The sequence below is a fragment of the Chiloscyllium punctatum genome, chromosome 39, assembly GCF_047496795.1.
Source record: "Chiloscyllium punctatum isolate Juve2018m chromosome 39, sChiPun1.3, whole genome shotgun sequence".
NCBI lineage: Eukaryota > Metazoa > Chordata > Chondrichthyes > Orectolobiformes > Hemiscylliidae > Chiloscyllium > Chiloscyllium punctatum.
In genome coordinates this window covers 21,952,403-21,965,347 of record NC_092777.1, presented here as the reverse complement: position 1 = coordinate 21,965,347, position 12,945 = coordinate 21,952,403, and the positions used below count along the sequence as shown (strand labels likewise).

Here is a 12,945-nt window from a genome sequence, read left to right as displayed (position 1 = left end):
GTTGTTGGTTCAGTAACAAATAGGATACAGGCGGCTGCCGGTTTTGAATTCACCCCTTAGGTTTGTGTACGTTAAGTGTGTACCTACCTTGTTTTAAAACAAAAAGAAATCACAACCCTGAAACCTGTGACATATTCTGTTTTCGACAACGGAAATGTGTATGATCAGTGCAAAGCTACCTCAATTAAATACATTTCTAACTTTAGTTATTAACATGTCCGCAATGTCCGGCACAGAGTCTGTCAGGTACACACCACACAAACTCTCAAAGAGAGTTTTAATGTGACAGTATAAGATGCTGCACATTGTGATGGTGAATTATCTTTGGGGTGTAAGGATTTGACCTCTCAGTGTTCACTTTTTCTCTCTCTCTCTCTGTTCCACTTTACATTCAGCACCGGGACCACACACTGCCGTGATCCTGTTTAAAAAGGCTTGTTTATAACTATGCATCCTGTTTTTTTAACCATATATTTGTAAGGGTGTGCTTTTTGTTTGTCTTCCAACTTTGTGCAGCTGTTTGTCACGGATACCACAGATTAGTTCCTAAATAATACTTAAATAGTCCTTTTCTGAAATTTCAGGTTATGTTTGAGTATCGGGAGTTAACACTGATTCGATGACAGTCTTATAAACTAGCAACAAGAAGAGGAAATGGGAGATTTACATTCTAGAATTTTAGGTTTTTTTTAAAGTGAACATCTTGATGTCACCTGATAAGTGCGGCACTGCAACTACATCTAACATTGGAATCTTCTATTTGAGTAAGTTGTTGGTTCCTGCGCATCCACTAGAGGGAATATTGCTAAGATATGGCGATCTAGTGAAAGAAAACGTACATTAGTGTAGTGCCTTATCACATCTCTCAGGATACTAAAAGTATTTCACACAAGGCAAAAAAATTGTCACATAGCTACTATTGAAATGCTTGCCGTAACAGTGACTATTTTTGCATCTAACAAACTATCATCAAGAACAGTTAGCTGGTGACATCAGTTGAAAAGGAAACATTTGCCAAGATATTGGGAGTACTCCTTGCTCTGTTTGAGCTGTAATCGCATATAACGACAGCACTCACTTTAATGCTTCATTTTTTAAAAAAGTTATTTTCAGCACTTCTTCAGTGCAGCATCAGAACCCGTGACTTCATTTACATATTAACTGAATTGAAATATTGTTAATTCTCCCACGCATCAACATGAATCAGATTCCTCTTCACATTGATTTTGTGGATTTGCTCTCATGCATTTTCTACAAACGAAAGAACAACGCACATACATATGCATCAGATATAAAATCTACTTCCTATTGGAAAGATGTTGTGAAACTTGAAAGGGTTCAGAAAAGATTTACAAGGATGTTGCCAGGGTTGGAGGATTTGAGCTACAGGGAGAGGCTGAACAGACTGGGGCTGTTTTCCCTGCAGCGTTGGAGACTGAGGGGTGACCTTATAGAGGTTTACAAAATTATGAGGGGCATGGATAGGATAAATGGACAAAGTCTTTTCCCTGGGGTCGGGGAGTCCAGAACTAGATTAGATTAGATTAGATTAGATTACTTACAGTGTGGAAACAGGCCCTTCGGCCCAACAAGTCCACACCGCCCCGCCGAAGCGTAACCCACCCATACCCCTACATCTACATCTACATCTACATCTACCCCTTACCTCACACTACGGACAATTTAGCATGGCCAATTCACCTGACCTGCACATCTTTGGAGTGTGGGAGGAAACCGGAGCACCCGGAGGAAACCCACGCAGACACGGGGAGAACGTGCAAACTCCACACAGTCAGTCGCCTGAGGCGGGAATTGAACCCGGGTCTCAGGCGCTGTGAGGCAGCAGTGCTAACCACTGTGCCACCGTGCCGCTAGAGGGCATAGGTTTAGGGTGAGAGGGGAAAGATATAAAAGAGACCTAAGGGGCAACTTTTTCACACAGAGGGTGGTATGTGTATGGAATGAGCTGCCAGAGGATGTGGTGGAGGCTGGTATAATTGCAACATTTCAGAGGCATTTGGATGGGTATATGAATAGGAAGGGTTTGGAGGGATATGGGCCGGGTGTTGGCAGGTGGGACTAGATTGGGTTGGGATATCTGATCGGCGTGGACGGGTTGGACCGAATGGTCTGTTTCCATGCTGTACATCTCTATGACTCTATCCCTGAAACACAGAAATGTCTAGAACATAAGGAACACCTTGCTGAATAACGCTACTTTTTAATCATCCTGTCCAGAAATGGTATTGCACACCTCTGGAGCAGATGTGACTTGAACCCAGGCTTCCACGCTGAGAAGTTGGGACATTACCATTGCACCAAACAAACGCTTCTTGCTGAATAAATGCAGCTTTAGGTAATCCCTTGCAACTGTCTGAAATGACCTGCAGGCAATAAAATTCAGTGATGTACTCTTTAAGAAGTACAGATAATGGGATACCTCTCTGAACTCAAAGGTTGAAGCATTGCACAGAATTGAGTCTTGGTTTTACTTCTTAAAAGTTGGTCAGAGCTGCAGTGAATCAGCACAATTCCTGCACAGATGCTGTTGAATCTGCTGAGGTTTTCCAGCATTTTCTGTTCTTATTTCAGTTGGTCAGCATCCACTGTATTTTGCTTTTGCATCAATATTTAATCCATTTATTAAAATATGTAAGTGATAAGTGTTTAATGTTTCATTCCTTTTTTTAAAAAAAAGCCTTTCTGCAAGAACAGATTGAACTTGGAAATTTCAATGGCATTCTTTCTCAGTGGTCAGTCATTTGTATGCATAATCATGCAATCAGTCAGTGACAACTGAAATGGACAAGAAATGGTGCTGAAAGGATGAGACCTTGCCTACAACATTGACAAAGAAATAGATAACAGTGATAAAAGCTAATTTTCTCCATTGCAAATGTACCTTATGTTAGGCACACACTGATTACCATTGATAGTAATTGTGATCACCAGGGATCCTGGTTACCTTTCCTCTAGTGGAACCTTTCTGGCAGAGAGGAGAGAATATGATGAATCATAACGACTATGCATGGATGGGTGGCAGGAGAATTTTAAAAATATCATTTTGGATGAGCTCCCTGACACGATCTCCCCCCTGGCAGATATTCCCTGAGTGGATGAGCAATGAAATCCCCACTTAGTGACATTTAACTGGCTGCTTGGTGGGAGATTGCATGCCAATCTTAGGCAAAAAGGAGTATTTCTCAAGAGGTGACCTCCTAGCAGCTAGAGAAGACTCATTATCCCACCTCCCTCTCTCAACCATACACACTGAGGATCTTCTGCCTCAAAGCTCCCCTCCACAGTGATGGCCTGACAACTACGGCCATGTTTAATTTCAAAATGTCCCAACATCTTCAGAGAGTGATTCCACCTTCAGAGCTCCCTCGTATTCTGCTGGTCGCCACAGCAGCACCCATCCCTCCATGTGGGGCTGTTAGCAGGACTGCTTCCATTGATCCAACCAGCTCCCAGTCCCAGAGTCTTGACACCCTCAATCTGATTGCTTTCCCACAGTATTTGACCATTAGGCAGTAGTCTGCTTTCCTCCACATCCTTTGCCTGGCTCAACAACAATGGGAGTTGATTATCTTTCTGTAAGCAACACAGACTGTATTCCCACATAGGTCTTGACAGTTCCAAGGCAGCAACATATCTCGTGGTTTAAAAAGTGTTTGATCTTTGTTTTGTTGTTCCAGCATATTTATGCCACCCAAACCTCAGTGGAGGCTTGTTAGCACACTGTAATGCTATGCATTCAAGTTCCTTAAGTAAAAGCCACAAAATTCAAGGATAGGTAGCAATGCAATGTAATCATTTTGTATATTAAACATATGTTATACAAGCAGGAGATAAGGGTCAAATAATTTAAATATAAAGATAATGTTCTGTGAAAAAAATGTACTGTTACTTAAAAAAAATGTGAGATACATTCTTCAAAGCTGAATCTTTTTTCCAGAGACCATACTGTAAAAGGAGTAACTATTTTAGTGGGAATAGATATGCAAGTTGCAGGTTATCTTTCAGTGTACTCCTAAAGTGCCCTACTATCTGCTTGGCAGATCTCAAACAACTACCATGAACCTCCTTATCAGAACCAAACTACATTCAGCTACCATGGTCAATGATGAATGCTTGCTTCCTGATCGCTGCAAATTTTGTTTTTGTCACAGTTCTCCAACTCCGACTCCAGCAACGCCGAACCCGTGAGCAGCTAGCAGACCAAGGCATCATGCCCCGTAAGTACACAGAACACATTAGTTTATCCACATATATGAGCATGTAATTACTTTAAATTGATTTTGTTTAAATTAAAATCAAGCAAGAAGCCACTACTATCTGTTATGATGTAAACAGGAAAAGGTAACCTCTTTGAAGTGATTGAAATATAGATGTAATTTGTGAACCAAAACAAAACTTTAGCTGTTTTAAATCCCTTCAGCTGTATTTTGCACTAATATGCATTAAATCAAATTAATTGCTTGGGGTAGGGTGGAGGGTGGTAAAAGCTAAAGGAAAATTAAATGAAGAGAGACACATATTTGGTACCCTGGTATTTTCTGTTTCACAGCAGCTCTACTTTATCGAACATTATCTTGCCAGGTGATTACAGTGATTCAATGCTGAAGCTTGTGGTATTCTTTTATGTGCATCCTGGAATAACAGAATTATTGAGTTGTTGCAGCATAGAAGAAGCCCACCAACTTCTGAGCATGTACTGGCCCACTGAGCATTTTGAGTTATTGCCAATTGTTTTTGCCTTTTCCCATACCTTTGTCCATTGTTATTATTTAAGTAATCCACTGAAATGCCCACTTAAATGCCACAACATGATTTGCTTTCACGCACTTCCATTCCTGACTGTAACTATGGATTTTTTTATGAGCAGAAATAGTTTCTCCCCATCTAGTGTGTAGAAAACCTCTTTCAAGCCTCTCACTCACTCAGACTCTGCTATCGTACCCACCTCCAGACCATGGTCAGATTTTTTTCCTTGTTGTTAACTATCTCAATTTTCCATTCCCACCATATTTCCCCAACTGAATGCTCCCATCATTCAGGGCCTGAGAAAATTTAGCCCTCAGTCTCTATTTGTGAAGCCTGACTTTCCCAAGAGGACCAATTCCACCATAGAACATCCCAGATGGCTTCCTTCTTCAAAGAATGCAATTTCCCCTCCCACGTGGTCAACAATGTCCTCCAGCACATCTCCTCCACTTCCCGCACCTCCACCCTTGAACCCCATCCCTCCAATTGCAATAAGGACAGAACCCCCTTGGTCCTCACCTTCCACCCCACCAACCTTTGAATTATTAAGGTCAATAAAATCTTGAGGGGCATGGATAGGATAAATAGACAAAGTCTCTTCCCTGGGGCTGGGGAGTCCAGAACTAGAGGGCATAGGTTTAGGGTGAGAGGGAAAAGAATTAAAAGAGACTGAAGAGACAACTTTTTCACGCAGAGAGTGGTGCGTGTGTGGAATGAGCTGCCAGAGGAAGTGGTGGAGGCTAGTATGATTACAACATTTAAAAGGCATTTGGATGGGTATATGAATAGGAAGGGTTTGGAGGGATATGGGTCAGGTGCTGGCAAATAGGCCTAGATTGGATTGAGATATATGGTCAGCATGGATGAGTTGAACCGAAGGGTCTGTTGCCATGCTGTACATCTATATGACTCCCCCCAACCCCTGTCTTCAATTTCTCCAAACCTGAGTTTCTAACAATTTAGGGTCATCTTAGGCAGCTAGCGATAACAAAAGATGATCTTACTGAGAGATATAAAATACCGAGGGAGCGTAACATGGTGGCTGGTGAGAGAATGTTTCCCTGGAGATGATGACAAATGCTTTTCTCTGAGGGTCATGAGTCTTTGGACCTTTCTCCCACAGAGACGGTAGGAAATGGAGTAATTTGAGGTAGATGGATTCTTGACTACCAAGGGAGTCAAAGAGTATTGCAGTTGAGCCAGGAATGTGGAATTGAGGGCTTCGATAAGATCAACCATGATGTTATTGAATTACAGAGTAGGTTCGACGGGCCTAGTCGCTTACTCCTTCTGATTAATATGTTCATATCCAAAAATACTGTAGTATCTTGAGATTCTGAACAATCGAAGGATTAATTATGTAAACATCCATAACTGGGGCATATTTATGGAAATTTCTACAGCATTTCAAACCCATTCGGTTAAATCTTACCTTTTTTCAGTAAATGTACAAGTCGTATCGGGTTTCTTGGAGAGATTCTTGTCACAAAGCATGTTTTCTCACCAAATCTTATCATACACATCCGTTAATTTGCCATTTCCATTCCAACAACATGTATTACGTCCGATTTCTGCTCCACCTTACCGCACAGTGTTCCCAGAATTCGGCACCCACAAGGTATCCCAGAATTGACCATCATCCCTAGCACAGGCGCCATCTTTAAAAGTCTGTTGTGCACTTGGACAAGCTGTGTCAGTACAGGGCTGCACTGCGCTGTTCCTGACATGTGTCCCGGCCATGGTAAATGAGGGAGTGGGGCATGTCAGTACCCCACTTTGTAAATGGGGTTGGAGTTCAGCTCCTGCTGGACAGTGTGGGGCAGAGGTGGGATTTCCTCCCCAGCACCAGCAGTAGAAGCCATGACTCCAGATCATGCCAGTTTGGAATGAGGTTGCCACTCGAGTTAAAGCGACCTCGGTCGAATGGAGGAAGACAAACTGGGAGGTGGGCTGCTTGACATTCAGCTCCTAATACAGAGAGAATCTTGATTTAAACCACCCCATGTAGGCCCTGGATTGGTATCGCAGGCTGCCCTTGAGTAACTTATCAGGATTTCTGAAAGAAGCCAATGCCCCTTAGACTTGACTGAGGCTTTCTAATAACTGTAATAAGCTTTCTGACTGCTCTGAAGAGAATAGCGAGATCGCAATAATGTGAACCTTGTATCTTGTATCTGAAGGGGCAAAGCAAAAAACGGCAAGGCATGGCTTTGTAAAGCATGGATGCTGTGAACATCCAGGTATCCTCAGATTGGGTGAGTGCTATGACAGTGTGTGAAGGGTCCAGAGATGCAGCCTGCTTCAGACAATGCGCTAGTTGCATTGCCCCTTAGCACACAGTGGCCTTGCTGCAGCATTTCAATGCTAATTGTCATTGCATCCAAAGTAAAACATTGAATCACAAGTGTCCTGTACTGGATCCGAGATCTGCCATGTCACATGTACGATGCCAATATCCATGGATGTGGGGTACAACCCTGCCAAGCACCTGCTGGAATTTCCATAATGGGTTTTTCCAATGTCTACTTTGATGAATGTATTTGGTACGACCACAATCAGAAGTAGGGCCATCAATATTGACCTTGACAAGCATTAATCACCAACCAATTGCAACTTAGCACTGTTCAGTGAGAATTTCTCCACCCTGCTTGTGGAAAGAGTAAAGGATGGCGCAAGATGATCTTCGTGTTGAGAAGGTCCTCACTAGACTTCTGCCACAACATCCAATCTTAGCCTACAATGCTCAGACCCCTAAAAGACTCTGTGTGTTGTGTTACTTGTTTGCATTAGCATCGTACTTACATCACTGAATCAATATTGCAGAAACATGATCTAGTAATCCAGACAACTTGAGAAGTTCACTTCTTTTAAAATAAATCTGAAACTAAAAAAAAAAGTGACCACAATGTTAATGTTGTCATAAAAACCCAACAATATTGTGAAGGAAATCTTGTTGCTTTTACGTAGTCTGGTTCATGTGTGATTCTAGTCCCATACTAACCTGGTTGACTGTTAACAGCGCTCTGAAGTTGCCAGAAATTCACTCTGTTGTATCACCACTTTCTCAGCGAAACCAGAGTTAGACAATAAATCTCATCAATGCTCACATCTTAAAATTTAAGTTTAGCTTTCTTGATATATATTAATTGTCAACACATTTACGTAGCAATCATTTTAAAGTGGATTCTGCTCATTCAGTTTGTTTTAGAAAAATGCAAATAACTTTGAATATTTATACTTAGTTTTCTCTTTAAAGTATCTTGTTAGCAGATCTTCCTTGGCAGTGTTCACAGAGTCAGAGGTTTTTCTTTGGAATGACAAAAACTTTTAACCTTGTAACTATATACTGTATCAATCTTTGACATTCACGGTGTTGTTTGATCTTGTCTGCATGCTTAGGGTAACTTGGTTTAATTGCTGTGATGAGCATATTTTGAAATCTCTTTGAGGGTAATTTCCTTCCTTTATTGAAGAAATATACTTCAAATAAAGCATAGAAATGTGCATGTATGATGGAAATTCAAACTCTTAAATATAATGAGGGATCTGATGTAGAATCATTCAGCATGAATCAAAGTATGTTGTTATCAAAAGAGAGTGATTATTACAATAAGAAAGTAGTAGGGGACACATTGTGTATATATGAAATAGTTCAAATACAGTATCTGAAGCACCTGCTTCCAGAATGATGCAAATATTTTTATATTTAATTATGTATTTTTCTTGAGTCAATATTTTCTTATTTGCTGCATCTGGATTAAGAAATTGCTGTGTGAACATGGATTGGTTCTGAACTAGCATGGTAAAAATAATATAGTTCCCATGCTTTACTTTTGTAGACACCACCTGTCACTTTAACTGGGGCAGCATCCCTTTCTGAAATAAAAAGCTAAACAGTGAAAAGCTTGTCATATTCACTCTCCAGTTACTTTTCAAGTCATTTGGAGAAACAAGCCCACAGATTGTGTTAAAACCCAAGGTTTCTTTTTGCTCTGGATCTGACTGATGCATGCTAAACATGCTCCAAATTGTACACACTTGGTTTGTGGTGTACTCAAAATGACTGGGAGGAGTTTAGTTGTTAATCAATTTAACTGTAGCTCTGACAAATCTATTAACAACAAATCCAGAGATGCTAAGGTTTCCAAGTCAGAGTGTAATTGAAGGTACTTTGGTACAAAAAGAAACGGAATGCTTTATGTGTGGGGAATGTGTTTTTTTCTTTTTCAACATTATACATCTTATTTTGAAAGCCTGGATATAAGTTAGTGAGGGAAAACCAAGAAACAAAAATCAGACAAATATTTCTATCTATAAAAAAAATTTTCAGGAAAAAAAAGATTTTTGTCATTTTTAAAATTTTTGATACGTGGACAATGCTGGTTGTTTGTTGGGTCTCAAGCCAGGTAGTGTACATTGAAATTAGACATAAATCATTTCATTGGCAAAAGTGAGTACTGCAGATGCCGGAGATTAGAGTCAAGGGTGTTCTGGCTGGAAAAGCACAGCGGGTCAGGCAGCATCCAAGGAGCAGGCAAATTGATGTTTTGAGCAAAAACCCTTCATCAGAAATGACAACATTTATCATTCCTGATGAAGGGCTTTTGCCCGAAACGTTGATTTTCCTGCTCTCTTCGGATGATGCCTGACCCGCTGTGCTTTTCCAGCACCACACTGTTGACATAAATCATTTCCTTGATAACATACGTAAAGAATACAGCATTATATATGGCTACCTCTTACTTACTAACACACAATACCACAGATGTACTGTTTTGAAAACTAAATGAACTAATTGACAACCATTTAAAGAGGCACTGTAACAACAAATCTTTAATGAAAGCTTTCAAAATGATAGCAAAATGTCATTCCCATGACTGATAAGTCCATCTTTTTATGGACTCAAGACACTTAATCAATCACTTCCCATCGTCTGTGTATCAGTTAACATTGACTAGTTGGTTGCTTTTACTATCGATTCCTACTCATTCTGAGAAGGTGCCTTGAAGCTAAGTTTTTGAACTGCTGCGGTCTTAATGCTTGTGACAGTGTTGTTAGGTAGGAGATTCCACAACTCTTCCTCAGCAATCATGAAAACAAGGTGATTTATTTCCGGATGGTATATCCCTTAAAGTAGGACCTTAGGATGACGAATTTCAGTGGTTCTCTTCCTGATTTTCTTTTAGAATGCCGAATAGACCCGGGTTCAATTCCCGCCTCAGGTGACTGACTGTGTGGAGTCTGCATGTTCTCCCCGTGTCTGCGTGGGTTTCCTCCGGGTGCTCCGGTTTCCTCCCACAGTCCAAAGATGTGCAGGTCAGGTGAATTGGCCATGCTAAATTGCCCGTAGTGTTAGGTAAGGGGTAAATGTAGGGGTATGGGTGGGTTGCGCTTCAGCGGGGCGGTGTGGACTTGTTGGGCCGAAGGGCCTGTTTCCACACTGTAAGTAATCTAATCTAATCTAATCTAATTACTTTTCGTCTTTGTAAAGCAAAAAGCAAGAAATATAATGGCTAACTTCATGTTGATGGGAAGGGTTATTAGTTGCTGGCTATAAAAGGAAAGCATGGGAACCATATTATTTTCACAATGAAAATTCAGAATCAATCTATGTTTACACAGCAATTTATTAATTCAGATGCAGCAGATAAGAAAACATTACTTCAAGGCAAATACATAATTAATCACAAAAATATTTGTCGCATGCTAGGTAATGGAGCTTTAAGAATTGCATTTAAATGAGTTCATATGCAGAAGATGTGTCCCCAACTACTTCCTCATAGTAACATTCACTTCCTTCCCATATCTACATATTTATGGGCACTGAAATCAGTCCATGTCAGAAGCAAAGCATGGAGAATTATCAGTATCATTATCATTCCAATGTGTAGTGCTTCTGAAATGAAACGAATCGAGGTAGCTATTCTGAATGTACTCCAATTTTCACATGATATTACAATTGTAACACAGAAGTGAATCTCTTAATATTAATGAGCTATCACCAGCACTATACCTAAGGCCAAGATGCCAGTAACTTCTACCTACCCTTAGCAATGACATACAGAAATAAAGCAAGGCATTATTCTGGCATAAAAGCTGAATAATATCAAAATTTGATCTCATTCAACAACAGCTTTCAGTTATATAGAACCCTTAAGGGAGTATTACATCTTTAAAGCACTACACAAGAGCATTATTGTAGTGAATCTGACACTGAGCCACATGAACTGATAATATGGCAGGTGAGCAAAAGCTTGACCAAGGAGGTACATCTCAAAGAGCATCATAACGAAGGTGAGGGGTTGAAGAGGTTTAGACAAGTATTTCAATGCTTGTAGGACCAAGACAACTGACAACTCATATTGAATGCTAGAAATCTCAACAATCCAGAATTGTAGGAATATTGAGACCTTGGCAGGCCAGAGGCATTAACCGATATTGCAGTGAGAACAGGGAGATTTGAACACTTTTATGTTGTAGATCAGAGGTCAATGTTGGTCATCAAGCATAGAAGGGATGGCCAGGCTTTAGGATATGAAATGACATGACTGTGAAATAAGTCACTTTCCTTCCTGGCTTCAATCATCCATTTCCAATCATTGTTTTTTAATCATCAAACAGACTTACCTAAGGACCCTGGCTGGCACAGCAGTAAATTCCATGTTCACTGCACCATGCCAACACTACCCCCCTCCCCCACCCAAGACTATTGAGCTGCCACTGGGACTGATGGTCCCTACCAGCAGATAGAGCTGGAGGACCAATTGGTTCTAACCAGAGCCACATGTTCATTTAGAATGTGCGTGTGTGTGTGTATATAATTTGAACAAACTGATTAAGAGATTTTAATCCTAATTCAATGGATTTTGAGTTAATATTAGCCAATAGTAAATAATGATTCTTCTCTAAAAACAGCAGAGAAAGCTGAATTTGGAGCTGAAAAATGCTTCCATAATCCACAGTAACTTTTGCTCAGGCCAGATTTAGTAGCCTGGATATTTATAAGTTGACGTTGACACAGGGTGAAGAGGTCAATAGGAAAGATGATATGCTGAGAATCAATAAATTTCATCAACTCCACATGTTAGATGTAAAGGAACAGATATGGAGCATAATAAGTAAAAGATTTAGTGCAGAGTTTATATTGCTAAGCTGCATGGTCCCCTCGTCAAGCAGAAACTAAATAACATAAATGCACATCCGCAAGATGCAACAAACATAGGACCCTTCAACAGTATCTTCAAAACAGTATGTTCTGTAATACAGAGGAGGACAGGGAAAGCAGGTGCATGGGAAAATCATCAGATCCAAGTTCTACACCAAGTCTCACTCCATCCTGACTTGGAACGACAAAACTTTCGTTCGTTGTTGCTGGGACAAATCCTGGAAGTCCCTTTCTAACAGCACTGTGCCCTTACATCCTACAACAATTCAAAAAGGCAGCTCACCACCAGCTTCTCTGAGGCACTCCGAAGTGGCCAATAAATGCTGCCGTAAGCCTGCGATGCTCAGCTTCCATGAGCACATAAACAAAACCTTTTTAAAAACTGAATTCAAGTGGCAGCTCCAGCAGACTCCCTAAGAGCTTCTGGATTAGGGGCATGTCCCTGAAGTAACTGAAAGCAATAAAGTAGATTTTGCAGTGGCCTTGAAATACATGTGACTCCTCGAATTTGAGATTCAAAATGGCTTAAGGATTCGCGGATTTAAAGTCATGTACAAGTAGACTGTTATGGCTTCATTGGGTGTCATCACAGGACAGATTGATAAATAATTGAAACTGGGTGCTTGATAATATGACAGATGGCAATATCTGCATTAAGTGGAAATACTGAGTTACCATCTTAGATGTAGAAATGTATATATTTAATTTTTAAAAAGTTTTTTATGGCTTCTCATCTTTTGTAATTAGAATTATTCTTTGCTGTGTGTGACAAAGAAGGTGTTTACTCAGTCTGTAGGCACTCAGAATCCATACTGTGTGGAGGCAGGTTATTCGGCCCATTGAGTCCATACTGCCCCTGCAAAGAGCATCCAACCACCCTCCCCACCACCCCCCATCCCCATCCCCATCCCCATCCCCATCCCCATCCCCATCCCTGTTACCCTGCATTTCTCAGTGATAATCTACTTAGCCTGCATATCCCTGGTCACTATGGGCAAGTTCCCATGGCCAGT

At 40.7% G+C, this 12,945-nt stretch overlaps 1 protein-coding gene across 3 annotated transcripts in view; it reads left to right on the top strand.

Moving 5' to 3' along the window:
- The window catches only part of myocd (myocardin), a 128,636-nt gene that overhangs the window by 10,204 nt on the left and 105,487 nt on the right, over positions 1 to 12,945 (top strand). For all 3 annotated transcript variants that reach the window (XM_072558304.1, XM_072558303.1, XM_072558302.1), the window contains exon 2: positions 4,173 to 4,238. In XM_072558304.1, the coding sequence (XP_072414405.1) occupies positions 4,173 to 4,238 (66 nt within the window). The remainder of the gene's footprint in view (positions 1 to 4,172; positions 4,239 to 12,945) is intronic.